The 21,961-nt window shown below is 40.0% G+C and overlaps 2 protein-coding genes across 4 annotated transcripts in view; one reads left to right on the top strand and one right to left on the bottom strand.

The window, feature by feature from the left end:
* Positions 1 to 19,000, top strand: part of AKT3 (AKT serine/threonine kinase 3) — a 150,667-nt gene extending 131,667 nt beyond the window's left edge. For both annotated transcript variants that reach the window (XM_058021474.1, XM_058021473.1), the window contains exons 12-14: positions 1,069 to 1,156; positions 10,412 to 10,514; positions 11,648 to 19,000. In XM_058021474.1, the coding sequence (XP_057877457.1) occupies positions 1,069 to 1,156; positions 10,412 to 10,514; positions 11,648 to 11,733 (277 nt within the window). In that variant the 3' untranslated portion in view covers positions 11,734 to 19,000. The remainder of the gene's footprint in view (positions 1 to 1,068; positions 1,157 to 10,411; positions 10,515 to 11,647) is intronic.
* SDCCAG8 (SHH signaling and ciliogenesis regulator SDCCAG8) overlaps positions 17,979 to 21,961 on the bottom strand; it is a 104,551-nt gene continuing 100,568 nt past the window's right edge. The window contains exons 19-20 of one of the 2 annotated variants that reach the window (XR_009114306.1): positions 21,274 to 21,304; positions 17,979 to 18,320 (exon numbers count right to left, since the gene is read on the bottom strand). The gene's annotated coding sequence lies outside the window, so the exon portion shown is untranslated. The remainder of the gene's footprint in view (positions 18,321 to 21,273; positions 21,305 to 21,961) is intronic. The other variant, XM_058021471.1, reaches the window with a different exon arrangement.

The raw sequence follows: 21,961 nt of genomic DNA, 5'->3' as shown, positions 1-21,961 counted from the left end.
TTTAGTTAAGAGGAGCTTTTTTTCTGCTGCATCTTCCTTGTGTTAGGGCAGTAGGATCCCAAGTCTCAGGGAGAAGTTAGATGAGAGCTGAGCAGTCCTGAAGTCAATGTGCTGTTGAGAAGGGCAGAGGTTCCCATCCTTGGATGTGGAGTTATTTCTCAACCAACAACAGCAGCTCAAGGGAGCTCGCTCAGCTTGTCAAAGTGGACTTGTTAATGCAACAAAAAATTGGCCAGTTCTCTCTTCTGTTCTCATGTCAGGGTTAGTTTTTCTCCAGGTTAGGGAGCTGATTCTGCTCACAGTCATCAAGTGGGAATGATGCTGCACATGCAAGTGAAAGAAGAGAGGTGTGGGCAGGACACTCCTCTCTTGGCACCAGTGACCCCTTCTGTGAGCTCAAACCACCTTGGGCGAGTTCACCCAAAGTAGGTGGAATTCACTTCCTAAGATGATTTACCAGACAGAGTCTGGCTTTGGCAAGCTACGGGCAACAGTGAGTAGTGTGGTTATTTACAATGGCCTTTAAATAACCTTCTCAGCAGGCCTACAATTTATTAATTTATACTAATTGACTCAGATTGAGACTATTTTATGGTAATTGGTTAATTGTTACAGCACCCAGATGCAACAGCAGTGAACACTGTATAAAAATGATGCACAAGTCATTACTGATTCAGTGCCTGGCACGTCTTTGGCAAAATTTTATATCAGCATTATTGGGTTGGTTTGGGTTTTAATAATGCCAGAACATTAGCTGGGCTTTCAAGCAAACTAAACTTAAGTATGTTTTTAAAATTAATGAATTACTAAAAAAGCTCATCATGGACAGTGACAAACACTGTAGTTGGAATAATCAAAAAGAACAGACCATGGCATGTGTACTTTTGCTATCACAAATTCTCTCGAGATCACCAGAATTCATGTTAAACAGGTGAAATCTTCAAATTAGTTGTGTGAAAATTGTCCCCAGATAGTCAAAAAGAAATGGTCACTTTTCCAACCATAGCAATAACTTGATCTCCCTATAAAAGTTTAATATGTGTTTTTTTTCCCCCTCACTCTCTTTAGACTTGGTGGAGGCCCAGATGATGCCAAGGAAATCATGCGTCATAGTTTCTTTGCTGGAGTAAACTGGCAAGATGTGTATGATAAAAAGGTATGTCTTTGTGTGGTATTGCATAATCTGGCTTCTGTGAGGTGGTTTCAATGACAGTCATAGACTGCTATTCTCTGCAGTTAGTAATTCTTTTCTTTGCAACTTTTTTGTGTTAATACAACTGAAGAATTATTCTGAACAAGGTATACTTACCTAATCTTTGTGTTTTCAGTAATAATTTGTCAGTTCACCAGAAGTAAATTTTGCAAACCAACCTAAACCTTTTATTATGTAAATGCCCAAATTTTTCCTTTTCTTTTTTCTTCCTGGGCTTTCAAGAGAAAAGTACATGTATGACTCAAGATAATGGGAAAAATGTAATATAGTTTATCTTGAATTGTCATTTTATTTCTGCCTTCTAGTGAAAAGTTGTTTTATGAAAAAGGGAAATTAAGTGATTGTAGCAAAATTCTACTTTCTGATTGTTTGTGTATAAGTAAAAACCTCTTTCAAACTTTAAGAGATATCTGAGAGAATTAAAATAGTGTTCAAACACTAAGCCAAAACAGCTTGTGGAGAAAGCAAGTGCTGGGAATTCAAATGGAAAAGTTTTCTCCAAAGCCAGTCCTGTTCCTGTATTGATCAACACTTTGAGAATGATTTTAGAAAATGAATTTATCTTACTTGGGAGTGAAACTCAATTCCACTTCAGTTGTTTTATATACAGAAACTGATTTTATCTCAGTATTTCTGTAAGAATTTACTTGTTGCTATAAACCCTTTCTATTTTGATAAAGACTTTTCTTTTTTCCCCAACTGTTTTACATTGTTAATCTGCCAGTTGAGCTGCGTAATTTTAAAAGATAGTTTTTTCTCCTTTTTTTCTTGCTTTGTTCAAATAAAAGGAAAATGGAAGACATATGACTGAGCAGAATATGTTTATGCTACAATGTCAATGATACAAACTGTTTTTTCAGTTGTTGTTGAACTGGAATTTTAAAAATGTGTGGTTGTTGGTGTGGTAACTTCTCTGACAAATACCGGAATTGAAATGAAAGCCTGTATATGATGATACAAAATATGGTACTCTGAAATTACTTGATACAAGTGTGATTTTTCCCTGGCAGTATCACAAGGTTTCAAGAAACTCTACAATAAATAATCAGAGCAAGTATATTAATCAGGTTACTTTATGAGCTCAACCACTGGTTGGTTATGTAAGGACATTGTAGAGAAGCACTGTGAGGATAAAATCTAAAAATACAAGTTGAGGACCTTTCTGAAGTAAAACAAAAAAACCCCTACACTAAAATTAATAAGATTGCAATGTGGTAGGAGTGGGTGAGGGAAAAAAATCCCTGTTACATTATTCTTGCTCCCTTGAAAAACATTTCTTAATTATCTTACATTAGAAATAGAACTTTCAATTCTACACTGTGTTCAGCATCTTATTTAGTTAAGAATATATAGATACTGTTAATTGTGCTTTGATTCTTTCCAAATGAACATGGCGAATGTGTTTCAGTCAAGACCTTTTTTTGAGCTATTAAAATAAAAGGAGGCATTTTGCAGATTAAAAAAAAATATATATAATTATATAAAATATATAAATGTCAGCACTTTGGTTTTATGCTTGTGGAAGTAGATATTGGCTTATTGGAGTATCATAACTAGAGAAATTCTTTGTTTACTGCGGACACTCTTGCTTCGAGAAACTAAATTTGCCAGTGAAATATCAACTGAATTTTCTCAGTTGGACAGTTCACTTCAAGGATCATAAGAATTGCTTCTGTGCAGCATTAACACACAGTGTGTCCTTTATGGAAAAACAAGTCATGAAAATGACTTCTGACAGTCTGCTTTTCTGTTTAATTAAAAATAGTTTTGTTCCTATTTGTTCCTTGTTTGCCTGGTTAAAATATCCATTGTTCCTTCTGCACACACAGTCTTACACTCTGCAGACTTCAGAGCTGTGCTCTGAAATATAATCCTCAAACATAATAATAAGGTTAATGAACTTTCATCAAATATGTTCATTAGAATGCTTACATGAATATTTTTGAGGTATTTTGGTATTCTAAAATAACTCGAAGAATCAAATAAATTTGATTTGTAAATAGGTTTATTCTAGGCTTGCCTCTGTTGTGATTTATTGTTGGATGTAGTCTTCAGCAGTAGGGTCACTTAATGAAATTGATAGTGGATGTAATTATTTGCATAGTAAAAATATTTCACAGTAATTTTGCCTGAGTTTTAAGCACCATGGCGCTGTAATTTTCTGGCTGCATTTCAGGAGTGTGTTTCTGTTAGGAACGAAAGAACTGAAGTTCACTTTCAGAGTAATGGAAACCAAAAAATCATGTGGATTCTGAGTAGTTGCTGGGTGATAGCTTTGTACATGTGCACACTGTGCTCCTGTGCCTCTAATTTTATCTTTTTACTAGGTTATCACTTTCCTGGTGTGATTAGAAACAGAATTATATATCTCTAAACTATTTCATGTATTTCATTTGACAGACCTCAGCTCTGTCAGGTCAAACGGATCCAAATGGTCAAATTGAATTATTCAGTTTCTGATACTGCTAACTAGATAACCTAATTTGGTACTACATAATGATAAAAAAATATTGTATGGCACACTGGAGCAGAGAAGGTCGTTGCCTTTAAATGAAAAATGTATAGTAGTTAGCATTTGTGATCTGATGTATTTATTTTTGGCAGAAAAACCATGAGGGCATATGAAAGGGAGCAGCCTGTGCCAGGTTCTTCCTGTGATCATCTCAGCCTTGATGAGTTTTTATCTCTCTGCCTGAGTATGAGAAATTGAATAGTTTGGCAAACTCTGAAGACTTCAAAAGCCCATGTACTAAATAAAATACTTGTTTTATTTTTAGGTAGAATCAGGAAGCTGTTTGAAATTTCTCTGTTTCTCATGTAAGAATTGCTTTAGCAGATTTTTATTTGGGTAGCAGAAATACACTAAAGTTGACACATGATCTATTTAGGTAGGGTCTTTCACTGAACAAAAAGCATTTGGGTATTACTTAAAAGGTCAAAATTTGGGTATGTGTTCAGGCTTGCAGCTTGAAGCACTCAGTAGCCTCATGGCAAAGGAGGTCCAGACGTTTCAGCGGTCTGGTGTTCCTCCTGCATATGATATGGATGAAAGATGGGAGAAACCACGTGGAAATTTGGGTTGAGATGCATGTTCTGATTTGTGGTAATACCTCCAATTGTCTCTGAAGAAAATTAGGAAGTGCCAGCAAATGGATCTGTTGGGATTCAAGGGAGCAGGGACAAGTGGCAGCAGTGGTTGAAGGGGGAGGCCTGTCTTTGGTGCAGGAGGTGCTTTTGGAGGCACCTGTCCCACTGTGAAGGCAGTGACTTTCAGCAGGATGTCTGACAGCTGCAAGAAGCTCTTCCTCACCCTTCAGCTGTGCCTGCCTTGGTTTACTCAAGACACAAACCCAGCAAATGATGAAATCCCATGATCCAAGCCCTGGGTTCGGGCCTGGCAAAATCTGCAGTAAAACTATGATCTAAAATGCACATTTAAGTACTTCTGTGTATCAGATTGTGCAGGGAGAGGGTGGGAGGTAAATAGGAAAGCACCACCATTTGCTTTTAGGTTGTTGCTAATTAAATTGTACTATTTTCAGACAATAATCTGCACTGCCACAAAACCTGCAGAAGTTACTTTCGTTGGTTGCTTTTGTGTTGCTGCCATGTGAAGTTGTAAAAAGATCAGACAACATCTAACCAGTCTGATACCTTAAACTATATGGACAGACCTAGATGTTGATTGCCACCCTTCACCCTTCTCCCAGCTGCTTGAATTTACAGGGAGGAGAGTATACATAAGTGTGTCTGATTTTGAAACTTATGTTGCTGGGGGTTTGTGGTTTTGCTCTGTCCATGGTAACAGCATTGTGTCACTTGGGAAACAGTTTATCCATGGGTAAACCTCCCTGCTGAAGCCAGTTTTCCTGTAGACTTGTGTCCTTCCACTACTGAAATTCCAGCTCCTTCTCCTCCCCCTGCCCAGGACCACCGCATGCAGGGTCTGTGGGGTATTCCCAATTCCCAGCTGTGCTGTGGCTGCTGTCTTTGGGGCCATGGATGGGGAGGAACCAGTCCCTGCAGGAATGCTACTGACTGTCTTGAAGCTCAGCCAAATGACCTTCTTGCCCCCAGGCAGAAACTCTAGTTTGAGGGGCATGTTCCTCCCATCTATTCAGCACAGCTCAGCTGCAGTCTGTTGGTTGATGGGATTCTTACAGTAGTGGAATGGCCTGAAGTGGTGTCAGGGGAGGTTTAGGGTGGTTATTAGGAAGGGGTTCTGCACCCAGAGGGTGGTTGGGCACTAGAGCAGGCTCCCAAGGATGTGGCCACAGCACCAGCCTGGCAGAGCTCAAGAAATGTTTGAACAGTACTCTCAGGCACATGGTGACACTTGGGAATGGTGTGGTGCAGGGCTGGGACTTTTACATGATGATCTTTGTGGGTCCCTTCCAACTCAGCATATTCTGCAATTCTCTGAAAATTCCCTTTAAATTAAAAGGAGAAGAAATATCAGATTGATGTTAAGCATCATACTTTTTATTTGGCAGATTGAGTGTATCATGGTTACTTTGAGGTAGCTTCAGCCACTTCATGTACAACACTAAGACAAGTGATTCCTGGTAAATGATCTTTGAACAAGTAGTGTTACATGTTTTCTCTCATACTGAAGTATTTATGTAGTTGTTCACTAAGTGTGATAAAGTTCAAGGTGTAGAATCAAGCCTGTACATTTCAGTGTACCTACAACAGTCAAATACTGTGCCTGCCCCTTTCCTTCCTCTAGGACACGAGTGTCAAATTTTCCAGGACTTGAACTGTGGAGAAACTGTGGTGTTTCTCACACACTGCTCTTGATGGGTGCCAAATGGAAATGCCATTCACTGGAGATAATGAAGACACTAAGAATTTGATATTGCTTCTGCTGTCATTTCTAACATCAAGCCTTTGAAATGGCCAGGGCAGATTCAGCTTGACAGATGGATATGAAATTGAATTTTTGTCTTGAACACAAACTCTTAAAGTCACTCAACTCACACTGAGTTTAGACTTTTATTTCTTTATTTGTACAGACACATGCATATCTATGCATATGTGTGTGTGTAATGCATAAACCCAGAAAATCTGTATTTCTGCTCCATAGAGTAGATTGTCAGGAGATGCAGTTCCCTGTCTGGTTGGAGAATTTTTCTGAACTGAGGCCACTAAAGAAAATTATCCCATACTAAAGCCAGGACCAAGCATTGCAATTCTCTTGCAGACTGACAAGGCCTGTGCTTAACAAAAGCTTATCTTACTCCTTTTGGACACAGGCTACTGGATGTGCCTTCCACATCCCTCTTGGTCTTCTGATTTCTCATGCCAGAAATGAGACATAGCTGCTCAATAGCATGTGGATACTATTTCTTTGTGCACCAAATGTGGTATTTTTGGGATCCCCCTTTGTGGGAAGGAATGATGAATCTGACCCCATGTTCTTCGAATGCTAATTCATTATTTTGTGATATTATATTATGTTAAAGAATGCTATACTAAAACTATACTAAAGAATAGAGAAAGGATACTTACTGAAGGCTTAACAAGGTACTAATGAAAAACTCGTGACTCTCTCCAGAGCCCTGACACAGCTGGACCACAATTGGTCATTAAGTCAAAACAATTCACATGTTGGATAAACAATCTCCAACCACATTCCAAAGCAGCAAAACACAGGAGAAGCAAACGAGATAACATTGTTTTCTTTTTTCTCTGAGGCTGCTCAGCTTCCCAGGAGAGAAATCCTGGGCAAAGAGGATTTTTCAGAAAATATGATGGTGACACACCAAACGTGAAATGTTGCTGGCTGTAGAGTGACATCTTCACGTTGTGGTCATCAGAGTGGTTGTTGATGTTGGGTGTTTCAATCTTTGTCATTAAACCTCAGCTTCAGTCTTCCTTGGGATGTATGTGGAAGCTTCTGGAGTGTCACACTAAGGGTTTATCTCTGCAGCATTTGCACCTTATTTGTCTTTCCAATGGTTTCAGCTGAAAATTGTGGACATTTTGCTTTCTGTTTTTAAATGAAGTTTGACAATTAATGGACAAAGGAGACACTCCTCCAGAAAGATGATTGCTAAGAATTTACTTGGGGAAAGGGAGGTGTGTCTTTGGTGTTAGCTCAGGAGTCTGGGGTGGGATGTCCACAAGACTTTAGCCCAGTTGGTTTGGTGTAGGTGAGGTAGAACTGATGGGAAGGAGCAATCCCCAGTTCTCTGTGCACACAGCTGTGTGGGAGGTGGAGGTGATGCTGTGAGGGAAGGAGGCAAAGTGTATGGGGAGATTGAAGAAACCTTTCTGCTACTTCTGTTCAGCTGTATCTGTGCTTCTTAACCTCAGCTGCTGCTTCCCCTTTTCCAAAGGTTTTAGGGGATAGTTGAATGTACATAAGGCACAGCCTGGATAAAAACCAGTGTATGCTGTTGTGGAGAGCCACATGGCTGGAGAGTTTGTTTTTGCAGTCAGTGAAGTTTCCAAATGGCTTTAATGTCCAGGATATGAAAGATACTGGTCTAAGATAGATGAATCCTAAAACACCATTGACATAAATTTGCATCAAGTCTCTCCCTTTTAGTTACAGCCTGGAGTTTCATGTCTTCTACTTGTTTCACTTCCCCAGACAGCTGAACTTCTCTCATCAGTGCAATTTCCATCAGCTGACTTATTGGATGTTATTGATGCAGTTTTCTAGTAAGCCTAGCTGCTGAGCATTGAATCAAAGCACTAATTTAATGAGTTTTGTTGTAATGGTGCTTTTCATACCTGATTAAAATTACTGTAATTATTTGTTCCTTAAGAGTCACTTAGCACTGTGCTTCTCTTCCTAAAATAATGTTTTCAAAGTATTTTCCATAGCCATTACTATTTTAGGTAGATGGAGAGAACAAGGGAATGATTTAAAGTTGTAGTGAGGCTTGTTCATCTCAGTGGATTAAAAAAAAAAAACAAAACAAAACCCAAATCCCTGGACAAACCAATAGTTAGCCTGTAAGTTTTTGAGAAAGAAACTTGTCATCTAATGCATTTTCCTTTTCCTCTCCAGCAGCACACCCATACATATATGACTGCCTGTAATGATCTTACCCTGCCACACCTTTTGTGTTTCATTAACTACTTCAACCTGACTCACAGTTGTTATAGACAACTATAGAGGGGGTTCACTCCTTCTCTTTGCAAAGCAGTTGTAGCATGAAAGGTCTCAGGTGTACTTCACAGCAGGAGTACTTTGTTGTACTGCAAATGTGTGCTGCACCATTGAAAAGACATTGCTTCTTGTCCTTGACTTGAGGAAAATGAAAATTTCCCCTTGGTTTGTATTATCATTATTTTAAAATGAAAAGTTTTATTTTTCTATGAAATGGCATTTTCTGTTTCTGACCAGTAAAAAGCATTCCACTCAGAGAAGTAGTAAAATTGTTATAACCAGGTTATCTTATACATTTTTTTCATACCGAATTTATTGCTTAGATCTGTGAAAGCATCTTTTTAAAAGGATGTGATGGACACTTGGCCTTGACTAGAATACATTGCTTGGTTTCCTGTAATCTTGTGTAAGCATTTTTGTCTGTTTGTTTGTTTGTGGGGTTTTTTTGCTGTGTTTTTGTTTGGTGTTTTCAGTTTTTTTGGGTTTTTTTGAATGTTCTTTCCTCATAGAAAAATGAGAATAAGATGGCAGTGTGGGATGTTGCACTGGCATAAGTCTGTTTTTAGGAATTGTGTGGCTGCATTGCTGGAAAGATGTACAACTTTGGAAATCTGCTTTAATAGGGCAGAATTGTTTGGGATAGCCTGGGTACATATGAAAATACTTTTCAAAAAGTGAAGGAATCTGTGCAATAAAAGAGAATACTTTGTTTATAAACATTGGATGGAACTTGATTTATACCTGGAAAAATCTTCTCATTTTGTGCTCATATATGTTAGCTCCTTAAGGATTTATTCTGCAATGACCTGAACTTTTACTTCAAAATACCTCTCTGCTGTTGTATGTTTTCCATACAGAACAATGTAAGGGAAAGCTGAGTTTAGTTTTGTAAAAGTATCAATCAGATTTATTGTACTCTGTTAAGTATATGAAGTGATAGATTTGATTTTGTTTAATAATTGCTTGCACTGTTACTGAAGATCTGGATCAGATAAAATCAGTCTCAGTATGTACAGATCCTCTGTGCATCTAGAGCATAGAACTTGGGAAAAGGAGGGAGGGAGTTAGCAGCAGCTCCTCCTTTGCTGTGGGGCAAATGACCAAGTAAATTGTTTGGTGTTCGTGTTCTGGAGCTGAGGAGAGAGAGAACGTGAAACTGGTGAAAACCCCGTGCAAGGTGATAATATCAGTGAGCCAGGATATAACCTGTTGTATTGAAAGGAAAATCAATTACACTTATTCTCAGGGCATATGAGAAGATAGCACCAAAGGGCTCCTAGGTACAAACAAGAACATTGTCACATCAAACACGCACATGCAATTTGCAGTGTCATACATACAAAACTGCTGTACTGTTTTTGGACTGTTATTCCATCCTCAGTGTGCCTTCCAGTAAAAGTTGATCAGCAGTTCTTTTGGTAGAGAAGGTGGATAGTGAAGCTGGGTCAAAAGAGGGGCAAGGGAGCCCTGCCTGCAGGCTGAGGGTGGCTGCCAGTGATTTGCTGTTGGGAAATCCCACACTGTGCTGTGAAAGCAGTAGGCAGGTTTAGATACAGCAACTCCCTTAAGCCTGATCTGGCCTTTTTGCAAATGTAAAATTTATTTTCATATCATGTAATATCTTTCAATGATAAGCTCAGATGAAGGCCTTCCCACTGAAAATAAAACCCCCAATACATGCTTATTATGCTCTCTGTGTAGCCTTTTTCTTCTTCACCACCCAGTTGTGGTGAAGTACCTTGAGATGCCTTTGCCTGACAGCTATGTGGGTAATTAAATTGGCCTGAAGAGTTTCTAGGTAATTATCTTTATGCAGCTCAATTTATCTGCAAGTCATGTGAGAGTGATACTTGGAATTTAGCTTTCTTGTGCCATTGATTGGATCCTGAACTGGTATTTTTGAGATTGACTCAAATGGGCTTTATCTCTTACTGGAAGTTAGAGACTCAGCTGCCTCTCCACAGACCTATTTGTTTGATTTGGGGTGTAGGGAAAAAGAACTTACTTGTTTTCCTGATAGTAATTTGGCTGCTTTGAGATTTAGTAATTTTGTATTTTTTCTTGGTGCCTTTCAGCTTGTACCTCCTTTTAAACCTCAAGTGACATCTGAGACAGACACCAGGTATTTTGATGAAGAATTTACAGCTCAGACTATTACAATAACACCGCCTGAAAAATGTAAGTCAGAAAAAATGCATAAGCATGATGTAACAATAATGTTTCTAATAAAGCAGTGTGTAAGGTTTTTTCTGTTTGAATAGAAGAGCTGTTCTCAGTGTTATTAATAAAAGTCTTCATATGGAAGTGTGTGAGAGTAACTCTCAATGACAACTTTATTTTGAAGATGCAATAATTACAAAGCTTAGAATATTAGATCACTCTGAGTTGGGTTTTGGGGATATTTTTGGTGTGGGCATTCTTGTGTTGATTGTTTGGAGATTTTTTCATTGTTTTTCATTCACAAATTTTACGAATGTTTGGATTAATTTGGGTTCCAGTGATTCAATATTAGACCAGGATTAACTCTAACTTTTATGTGTAGAATATATGAAAATTCAAAGGACACAAAATTCTGAAAGACTGCATATAAATACATTGTTAGAATAAGTCTCAGCAGGAGTCTTTAGAATAAGCACTGTTAAAAAGCCATGTGAGAATGTACATCCAGATTCTCAGAGTTAGGTAACATCTGGTGCCTGCTTTCCATTGGCACTGGAGGAATTATGTAAATAAAAATATTTATGAATTTGGCTTATTCTGTATTTCTTCTGATCCCAGTAAATACTGTAAAAATAAATAGTTTACTAAAAATAATCGGTAATAATTGAAACACATAGAACCTGTGTGAATTGTTCATTTTGTAGCTGTTTTTCCATTCAACTACCTTTGAAATTGAGGAATATTTAAGTATATCTACAGTAAGACTATAATTTCCTGAGCTCAGCTCAAGAAATGATGGAAACTGGCTGACTCAATTGGCACATGGCTTCTGCACTGCCAGAGGCTGGGTGTGCTGGCATGTTGGGATTAGCCTACATGGGGTTGTAGTTGTGGTTGAAGTTCTCAGGTGATAGTCAGAATAAAATGAACCAAACAATCAACCTGAAATAAGTGGTGACTTCTGGGCATGCTGTCCTTTCAGTGAGAATCGCCCTGCTGTGTGAACGTAAGCTTACAAGCTTAACTGAAGTCTTGCTTTAACTTGAGCCTTTAAGCTAAGCATTGAACCCTGAAAGATCTACTGCATATCAGGTGAATAATAAAATTTTATTGCAAATGTACTGATGTTTTGAACTTCTTCCTTAACACAGATGACGAGGATGGTATGGACTGCATGGACAATGAGAGGCGGCCGCATTTCCCCCAATTTTCCTACTCTGCAAGTGGACGAGAGTAACTCTTTTGTTCTGCTGCTTCACTGTCATCTTAGGTTTATCAGTGAAAATGATTCCTGAACATCACCACCAGTACTAGATACTACTAAGATAGCAGGGGCACTTTCAGAGACCATTCCAAATTGAACAAGTTTCTTTCCCAAACCTACCTAAAATCCGTTCTGGTTTTGCATGACATATGAGATTCTCTCTACTCCGCTCTCCTGCTGTTGCTGCTGCCCACAGTCTCAGTATAATAGCAACATCAAGAAGTTACTAACAGTTTCTTTGAAGGTAAATGACTTGACTTCAGCATTGTACACTTTGTGAACAAGTAGTCATCTATTTTTCCTCACAGTGGAGGCTAAACAAAAGCCGTGTTGGTCCAGCTTATCTTCTTCCAGAAGATGAATCAAAATTGTAATTAGTCTAAACAGACCAGGCGATAACATTTTCTTGCATCTGTTTGTGCTGGTTAGAATGAGGAAACGTAGAGGTGGTGATGTACATATGCAAGATTTCTGTTAGGCATATCATTACTTGAAGCAGGTCTCTGTCATTAACATCTGGCTGGAATTTGTTTGGGAAATGTTTGAGAGAAGGACTTAAATTGTTGATATATATAAATATATATATATATATTATTTTTTAATTACTGTTGGATACTACAGAAGAAGCAGAAGGGCTGGGCTCACCCAGCCTGCCACTTAGAACTTCCAGGTTCATGTGCAATCATGGAGAATCGAACATTATACATGCAAGAAATGAAGGCATAAAAGCAGCAGTTGAAGTTGTTCAAGGGGTTTTATAATTTGCACCAGATAACATCTTTTTCATGCTTTTCTCTTTCATGATATGCATCACCTCTGATGGCTGAAGAATGTAGACAGGCATAATGGTATTGCTTTTCACCAAAATGTGTGCACCAAGGTAAACAGGTGTTTGCCTTACTTGTTTTTGAGTTTGTGAATTAGCTTCCTCTCCAGGTGTTTAACTCTGATTTTTTTTTTAATTTTTTTTTTTTTTTTGGTTATACTGCGGTAGTATTTATTTTTAGAGATAAGGTTTGTATATGTCATGTTTGCAAATGCTGCTACATCTTAGAACAGGCTAATAGCAGTTAATTTTGTAATATATGGAAGGACTGTACAAGCTGAAGGGAATAATGCACTTTTCTCCCATGTGGAAATTTTAACAAGGCTCTGAAATTGTACATACTGCTTAGAACCAGATTTTTGTGAATGAAATACTGTCTTTTAACAGTTTGGCAGGGGAGGTGAGGATTTCCAACCTCATGTGCCAAAGGGTTAAAAGTGAACAGACAAAAAAGCTACATCTTGTGCTCCATTTAGGATAAACATAATGCAAGAGCCTGGCAGCACAAGAGAAAATGTCTGTTCTATATGAAGGAATTGCATTTGAACAACAAGACCACAGTGATTACAAGAAAAGCACTTTATTTTAACAATTAAAATAGTAAATTTCTGGGATCAGCCGTTCTCAAGGAAGATTTGCCCTCAACCAAATGAGTCCTAAAACCCAGGAGGTTATGTTTAACCGTGGTACCTGATTGACTGAATTTCAAACGTCACAGCAAACGCTCCACTGGTAGGGAAACGTCTTTCCATTTCCGAAGATCTGTATCTAACAGACCATGTGCATAAACTTTAGCTTTGATCTTCAGCAATGATAATCTTAATAATAAACCCTTTGGTGCTAGGAGCTGGGGCGTGACGCGGCGCAGCAGCAGAGCGCGCGCAGCCTTGCAGGCGACATCGGGAACCCCCGACTCCGTGGGATTATCATTGGAAGTGTCTCTGCGTTCAGCTCTTGTTAGCTCCCACAAAGACTGTGATATTGCAGAGTATTCCTGGTTGCGTTGTGTGAGTGAGTAGATGAGTCTGAGAGATGTTCCTACACAGATGCCTTAGCCTCTTGATGTGGAAAGTTGAGTGCCCAAGCATGAAGCCCACTGCTGGCAGTGCATGTGCTGGGATGGTCAAGGGGTAGACGGGCATTTTAGCAAGGCAGCTAAAGACGCAGAGTAATTAAGACAATTTTTCATGTTTAGTGTTTTATCTTTAGTAATGGATGGATAATCAGATAGAAATATATCATGATGTATACTCTAACTGCATAGGATTTCATTATGTCACCCTGTAACACTAAAGACGTGTAGATGTTGTCCCTGTGCGGAGGGAGAGGAGAGCAGCAAATGCATTGCAGGTCTGGTGGTGTAGAGGTGTCTACACTGCCACAGTGAGTGAGTGACTGAAATAACCAAGTACTTAACAGAAGGGCATTAATTAGTTCTCTGCAAAGGTCTTGTACTCAGACTGAAACTATGGTGATTCAAAATCTGTGTTACATGCCTGTGTTTTCTCCCCTATGTTTTCAGCTTGTCATAGCAATAAGTTTCTTGGCACAGGGCCCCTCCAGCCAGTGGCCAACTGGCTGTGGCACTGGCCAGCAGCTCCTCGTGGCAGTGATGCCCTGTGCTTTGCTCTCCATTGCGTAGCCAGGTAGTGTGTGGTTTGCAGGAGGGGCCTGGCAGTGAACTATTTGTAAACCTTTTCAGACATCACTTTGCATTGCAGTGTCTGCCTTCTGAAACATCAGTGATCCAGTTTATGATGCAGAGTCAGCAGCCACCTTGTGCTGCCCAGGCCCAGGGGATTCTGTCTTACCAGTGTTAGAAACAGATGACAGAGAAATGGACAAGCAGTGCTGAGGGAAACTTTAGAAGCTCTTCTTTTGCTGTCTGCGGTTGTGTTTGAATTTGGACAGGAGATGGTGGCTGGTTGTCTTGGTGAGCCTTTTGAGCACAGTACATTTCAGACCTTGACTCCAGCTTGTACTGACTTCCATGACATACAGTATGCCCTCTCGTACTGCAGCCATCTCGGAGGAAATAGGTCAATTCTGTTTGGATTTTGGCAGTTTTGCACACAGCTTCGCTTTCCACACTAATCCATCTTCCAGTACATTCCTGTTGCTTAAAGAACATTTATTCCAGTATTGTTTCACCTTTTTTTTCCATCTTTACTTCCGGCTTCTTAAAGCTGACTGTTCTTGCAGGGGCCATGTGCTTCTCCTAGAGTACAAAAGTAAGGTCTTTCCTTACTAACTGCAGGGTCTATATATTACACCTCAATGTACACACTTTGCTGCTACTGTTTGTACTGTCTACAGTAGAATTTCCTTATCTTGCTCCTGGTAGTGCATTACAGGCAAGCATGAAATGTAAAGTATTTATTTAAATAAAAACCTCTAAATTGGTAATTGAATTACCTCCCTGTAGCTTTAGAGTTTGTGACATTTCTTGACCTTGCTAGTTCTTTCATTAGATCCATGCAAGATCTAGTCATATGGTTAAGGATATCAAGCAGACACGACTACGAACCCAAGAAACCGTATTACTGTTGGTCATACTTAAACTGTTTATTTCCTTAAGTATATGACCCACAAGGATGTGAAATAACTACAAGAAATTGTTTTTGTACACTGTACATCCTTAGTATTTTTACACGTATATGATAGGGATGCACATTATTTTCCTTCGTACAGACAGCTTAAATAAAGCACTATGTCAATCTGCTACTTCTGTGTTTTTTAATGCTAATTTGTTCTGGAGGATTGTAAATATATATATATATATATGTTCAAGCTTGCCACAGAGGACGTATTTTTTTATACCTGCACATTACTATTAAATATCTTAGAGGATTAAATTCTTAAGTTGTCCTGTGTCAGAGAAAGAAAAATGGAAATGAGAAGGCTATATTGCAGATTACAAAAGATTTCTCAAGTTTTGGGTTAAATATTTACTTCATATTTTAAAGTAATTTTATATAGGTTAGATGTTTCAATCCTGAAATGCACAAAGAATTTACTTAATTTCTTCTTACAAGAAAATGTACATCATTATTTTTTTATCACTGTATATATAATGATCTGTGCATGTTTAGTTACAAGTTTTATTTGCTGTGAAGTCCTAGTGATAACTGTAACTCGCTGTGACATATTTCAGATACTGGGTGAACAGTTTCAGCTTGTAAATGATTCAGTTACAGTATTGTCAAAAAAAAGTTTTTATGACTAAGCAAAATGTATCTGTGCTTTGGACCGAGGCTGTTTCCATACAGGTGGTTCCTGTTAACTCTGTGAGATGTATGCCACTTATAATTTTGGGTTATACTTTTGAAGATATGCTCCTATCAGAACATCCACCATTTAGTGATTTTCAGCTGATGAAATTCTTGGCCTCACATCCCACAGCTAGACAATGTTTGGGCAAGGAGATGGAAGAAAGGGAAGGTGGGATTTGCAGGGCACTGCAGAATGGGACTCTTTGAAGCCCTCGGGCTGGTCCAGGGCTGTTTGAAGCAGCCAGTCTGGAGGGCTGAGTGTCTCTAAAGCAGTGGGTCATCCGGGTTTTCTGTTCTCTGACGTGAATGCTTCTCAGGAATAGAGGTGCTTCATCCAGGTCTCAGGTTTTTTCCTTTCTTTTTTCCCTCCTTTTTTTCTCCTCCCCCACCTTATAACAGGAAAGAGCTTCAGGGAGACAGCCATCCATTAGTTCAGTGGCATCAGGATGTCAGTGACCAGGACAAAACTGCAGCAGTGACAGGACTATCTGGTCAGGCTGCATCCCGTGTTGTGGAATCACACTCTCTGTGCTGACCTGGATTTGATCATCAGGTCTGATACTTGTAAAATTTGTAAAACCAAGCATTTAGTGCTTAAGTAGACGCAGGGGAAGGTGGGGAGGGATATGAGACAGGTAGGCCTGGTGCTGTAATGACTTACTAATTGCTACAAAGTAGAGTAACTGCTGCAGGGGAAGTTATCCCTTGCGGACTCCCAGCAACACAACAGTTGCACCTATGCCTGGGATGAGTATGAAAAACCCACTTTGAGCTATACATACTGGCAGCCCAGGACCCTTTGTTGAAACCAGACTCGTACATGCACGTGGGTGGCTGGCAGTGGGGCCCTGCATGTGGCCACCAGACGCCACCTGGTAGGTGAGGCAAGTCCAGAAAGGTTGAGGGTCCCGATGTGCTCCAGGGTCTCAGTGAAGCCTAAGTGTCAGGAATAGGTGCCCGAGTTCCTTTGCACATGTAGCGTATAGGCGCTGTCTCCTATTTAAACACAGGTTTATGCTGTGGAATAATAAAAAATAAAGTTTGCATTTCCTACATTTATAAATGTATATTCTTAACTGTGTAACCATCTATAAAGTAGTGACACGTAAAAAGCTGTCAGCCTGACTACTGTGAAAAATCTTGAGTTTGACTAGAGAGGGCTTTCCTTCAGCAGCCTTTCTTCTCCCTATAGACCTGGGGCCTTTCTCAGCACGCTCAGTGTCGTATCTGTGAAGCTGTTCAGGGAGGCGATCAGATGTGTTTGGCAGTTTTATATGGCAGGAAATTGAAATAGGGAGGAAAAAACACTTTGATGTTAGGGCTGTACCACTAATAATTCTTAAAATATAAGGGAAGGAAGGATTGTGTTCCACACCCAATGGTAATTTATTGCATGTGTTGTTACTCTTATTTTTGTTATGTTTTCCATGTTCATGCTGGCTGAAGTAGCTTTATTGCTGGGGAACTGTTCTTTGCGCTTTTTTCACCCCCTTTACCAACTACATTGAAAACAATAGATGTAGAAACTTTTCTCTTGTGCGTGTAGCTTATCCTACACTAGATAGCAAAATACTCAGATAAATTCCTTCTAAAACAGTTGGGTATTTGAAAAGTAACCTTGAAAAACATGAGTGCACAGTTAACCAGAAAAAAATGCCCTCCACCTGTACCCTCCAAGTGTTCTCAGTTCAATAATTTGAAGCCAAGTTCAGCTGGTGCCCTGACTATGTGCTGATGCAAAAGTCCAGTTTCACCACTTCAGTGTGGAGCCCATCACCTCTTGTAATGGCTCCTCTGTAATAATCAAGGGCTCTTTTCTCTTAAAGGCCTTGCTCAGTGAATGTTTTAAAGGAGAACCTGTCCCATGGAAATTCCTTCACATTAGATGGAATATTTCTGAATCTTCTCACGCTTTTCTGATTAGTAAATACTTGTTGGGGCTCTCACTTTTTATATGAAAGTGACAAATATCCTGTTGAATAAAGTTCCCAGGTATATTCTGGTACTGAGTTTGTAAAAAGGAGGGCAGTGTACATGTGCAGCACTTGCAAACAGCCCCCTTCTCCCTCCTTCCCCTGCACATGCTTTCCCTTGAATTCAGAAGGACAGAACAAGGAACCTAGAGAACCTATTAGGTTTATTGGTATTTCAGTCTGTAAATAATATAGACATGTATGTTCAATTATGAAAATAGATAAAAACATTTTATAAACATTGTACAAATTATTGACATCCACGCTATGTAATAGCTGTTAAAACTGGCTTGCAAGCCTAGTCTTTTCTGAAAAGTCTCAGCTGTCGTCCTAGAAAGTTTGGTAGGCTGGTAAGGCTTCAAAATATTTGTGATTCTGTAGTTAAAACCAAATAGAAACCAGCTGAAATTAGCTAGCAAGTGTGCCTGTTTTCTGCAGAGGTGTCTTTGGGTGAGCCTCAGACACGTTTCAGCCAGGTGCAGAGCAGACCTGAAAGATAAAAGGAAGAGATGGGTAGTCTGTATGGCAGGGCCTGTGTTTCTCATTTGTGTCACGTCAGCCTGCAGACAAGTTCTTAGAAGAGAAATAAAAACTGGTTAAGACTGCAGTAAGGCAGAGTAAACAAGTACAGTTTCAAAGCCTGCACTTCCTGTGGGCCTGCTGTCCTCACCTCTTTCTAAGCTCAGAAGTCTTACAGGTAGCAAGAATAAGAGATATCTGATTTCTGAAAAACAGGATCTCCATGAGGTTTTGACATGGCTCCTGTTTAGCAGTAAATAAGTGAGCTCTTGTTTTGGGGCACGTCTAAGATCCTGTCCCTTCTCCCTTCCAAGAAGAAGATGGCAGGGTTTTGCCAGAGGGTGTTTACTGTGCAGTGTTCAGCATGTGTCTGGGGTGGGCAGCTGTAGCAAAACAGGAAACTGTTGCCTTGGTGTCAGTAGGAAACCTCTGGTGGGAAGACTAATTTGCAGTTTTGAAGCTCTTGCATAGCTGTTGTTTGTGCTTCCTCGGTAGCACTTAAAGACTGAATTGAGCAAGACATCAAACTATTGGAGCTGGGGGAGCTACCTCGAATTAAGCCACTGCAGTACTAAAAATTGAATTTAAGAGATGTACATGACCTCAGAAATAAAAATAAACTTTCTACTTTGGCTGGTTTTGCATTAGAAGACTGAAGGGTTTTGTTTTTTTTCCTTTCCCCCTTGGTTGGTTAGGCTGAATTAAAGAAAATTCATGAAGCTGCAGTTCATTAAAGAATGAAAAAGAGTAACATGGTGGTTTTTTCCCCCAAAATGCATGAACCAACATCAACTGCTACAATTGTGTTTGCCACCAGTGCAAGGAACTGTGGCAATGCAAAGCCTTAGGGCTTAAATTCCATTCCACTACCCAAATGCCTGGGTAGTGACAACCAGAGGAAACATACTCTGTGCTGCAGTGACCCTCAGCATTGGAGTATGGGCAGAAGCTTAAAAGGATCCCAAAACCTCAACTCCTGAAGAAGTTGAATTCCTGGACATTTCTGCTGTGACTGTCCTTCCACACCACAATTTCCCAGTGCTAATGCTTTGTGAGATGTAGAACCTCAGCCTGATTGATGAAGTGGGCAAATCTGACTCCAGCCTGGCCTGAACCTCTTCACAAAGCAAGCACCAATCCTGTCAGAGTCTCTGTACCCCACTGACCCAGGGCCCAAGTACTAAAGCTGTCATTTAAGGCCTGCTGTTCTCTAACAAAATGGGCACAACTGTCACATTCAGGTAATTGGTAAACGAGTCAGTTACTGGACAGTCAGGGTAAGGGCCTTTCCAGGGTCTTAGTTTCTCCTCCTCCCTAGAATATTTTGGTTTTTCAGTGCACAGAACATTGCAGCACACAGTGCCCAGGTTCCTCTTGACACTCCCTCCTTAGCTTAGTGGCATCTGTTTTAAGGGGCTCGTTGGGTATTAGATGTACACGTTGGAAGGGTTTGTAGGAGGGGAACTACAGATGCCTGACTGGTTTATTTTATTCCTGCCAGCAATATGGGAGGAGGGAAAAACAACTGACTTTCTGTTTGATTAGAAAGCACTCAGGTGGCTTCCGTGCCTCAATCCTCCATTGCATGGCTGTAAAACCCAAGGTGGAACTCCCAGCAGGGCCAGGCTCAACTCCTCAGCTGGTGCCCAGCTTTGTCCAGTAGCCAGGCACGGGACGGGATGTACAGGACTCCCACAGCTGCAGATGCACAAACACTGAGGAGCTGAATACTTGAAGCCTCATGTCAGGGCAGTCAGACATCAAACAGAGGTCTATCTTTATCCCTTCCTGTCATGGTTTAACTTGCATCACTTCACATTAAACTCCATCCAAGCAGAAGTGAAGATTTTCATCTGCTTAAAAAAACCCACAACATCCACCAACTCCATCTGTGGACTGTCACTGGTTGTTAAAAACACCTGGCAGAGACACCATCTTTGTGCAGTAAGACTACACTAAAACAAAAGCTCTCTCCTAATAACCAAAGCAATCTTCAGGTCTCCTGAGGTTGAAAGCCATGTAAGGATCAGCTTGAATCACTTTTGACAGCAGAGATGGATGACCTACCTGTTTGCTGGAAATAAGGCTCCCCCTTCTGTAATACATAATAAAAAAGAAAAAGCAAACAGAGCACTTGGGAACACTGCTGCATCAACCACTGGGGTCTCACTGAAAATTCCTGCTGACACAAGAAAGGAAAGAAAACCCCTGCTCCAGACCAGCTGTAATTCTGACAGTGCCTCCTGCTGAGTGACTGGGGTGAGGATGGGAATACAGGCACGGGTGAGTGTACTTTAACTTCCTTTTAGAAGGAGGGTGATCAGCTCACAGACACACTCACTGTGACACAGACATCTGCAAGGAGGGAGGAGAGAGCTTTAGTGGCTCAGCCATACGGAGAGCACAGGGAGGGTGCAGGTTCATGGCCAGGGAGAGGCTGGCTTGCAGGAGGAGATCTTCATGGGAAGTCAGAGCAGCAGCACAGGATGACAGCCCTCGCTGAAAGTAATCCTCAAGGTCCAAATCCTACCCGTCTGTGCTCTCACTGGCTCAGCTGGCCAGCAACCCCTTCTGGCAGCCGGGGGCTGTGAGGGGATTATCCACCGGGACAAATACTGATTCCTGTCAAACTGATGGACACCAAGGCAGATCCTGCAAGAGAGAGGCATCCCAGCTCTCACAGATACACTCATGCCTGGTGGGGGAAGCTGAGGTTTCCAGCAATCTCTGTTTAGATGTTTGTTTGCTTTCTGTGCACATTTATTTAGTATTCTATGTACGAAGGTAATTAAATATCTGTATCCTCCTGCCTTAGGGTGAATTCCACTATACAAGAGACTTTCAAAGGTAGAAATTCCAAACCTGAGTGTTACAAAAACTTTCAAAATGAGAGGTGTAAATCCCATAATTAAAATTTGATTACCTTTACAAGGTCCTGAATATGCTCATGTAGCCTGTAAAGGAATGCAGCATTACAGCAGGATCAGGTACTTCTTTTATTATTTTTTTTCCTTTAAAACCCTGAATTTTCCTTACAGTATCAAATGAGTTTTCCAAGAAAAACATGCTCTCAACACACCAGAATTGAAAGCTGAATTGAAAGATCTTTTTTTTCCTTTCTGCTGTCTTTCCCCCCATACAAAAAACATGTAACACTAGAAATAAAAACTACAGTGGAAGTAATCTGACTTTTGAAAACAAATCCTATCAAGGCTCAGGGCTTGTTAGGTTTGTTGAGTAGGTCAGCTAGATTCAAGTAAATGATGCAATTTTAAATTCTTTAAACTTTAGAAGTTTAGTAACTCTTACAAGGCAGTAGGAACACCTATAGCTATGTTGCACTACTGTAACATGACAGCACTGCTCCAAATACAAATATCTAGATAATGTTTCCTTCAATGTGACACTATCTGTTATGATTTATTACAAAACAATTTGCAGCCTTTCTGAAGAGATAGGGATGATTCAAGCTTCCTCAGACAGAAAATACTGGAAGCAACAAAACTAAGCATTCCAATCAAAAGACAAACACCTAGTGACTATCCAGACAAAAAGTACCTGGGTTAAATCTGAGATCTTCCAGAAGTTCCCACCTAGCTAAGAGTTGTACA

The sequence above is a fragment of the Melospiza georgiana genome, chromosome 3 (assembly GCF_028018845.1).
Source record: "Melospiza georgiana isolate bMelGeo1 chromosome 3, bMelGeo1.pri, whole genome shotgun sequence".
Lineage (NCBI taxonomy): Eukaryota > Metazoa > Chordata > Aves > Passeriformes > Passerellidae > Melospiza > Melospiza georgiana.
The sequence above is the reverse complement of the archived record's forward strand: the minus strand, read 5'-3'. Positions and strand labels throughout refer to the sequence as shown.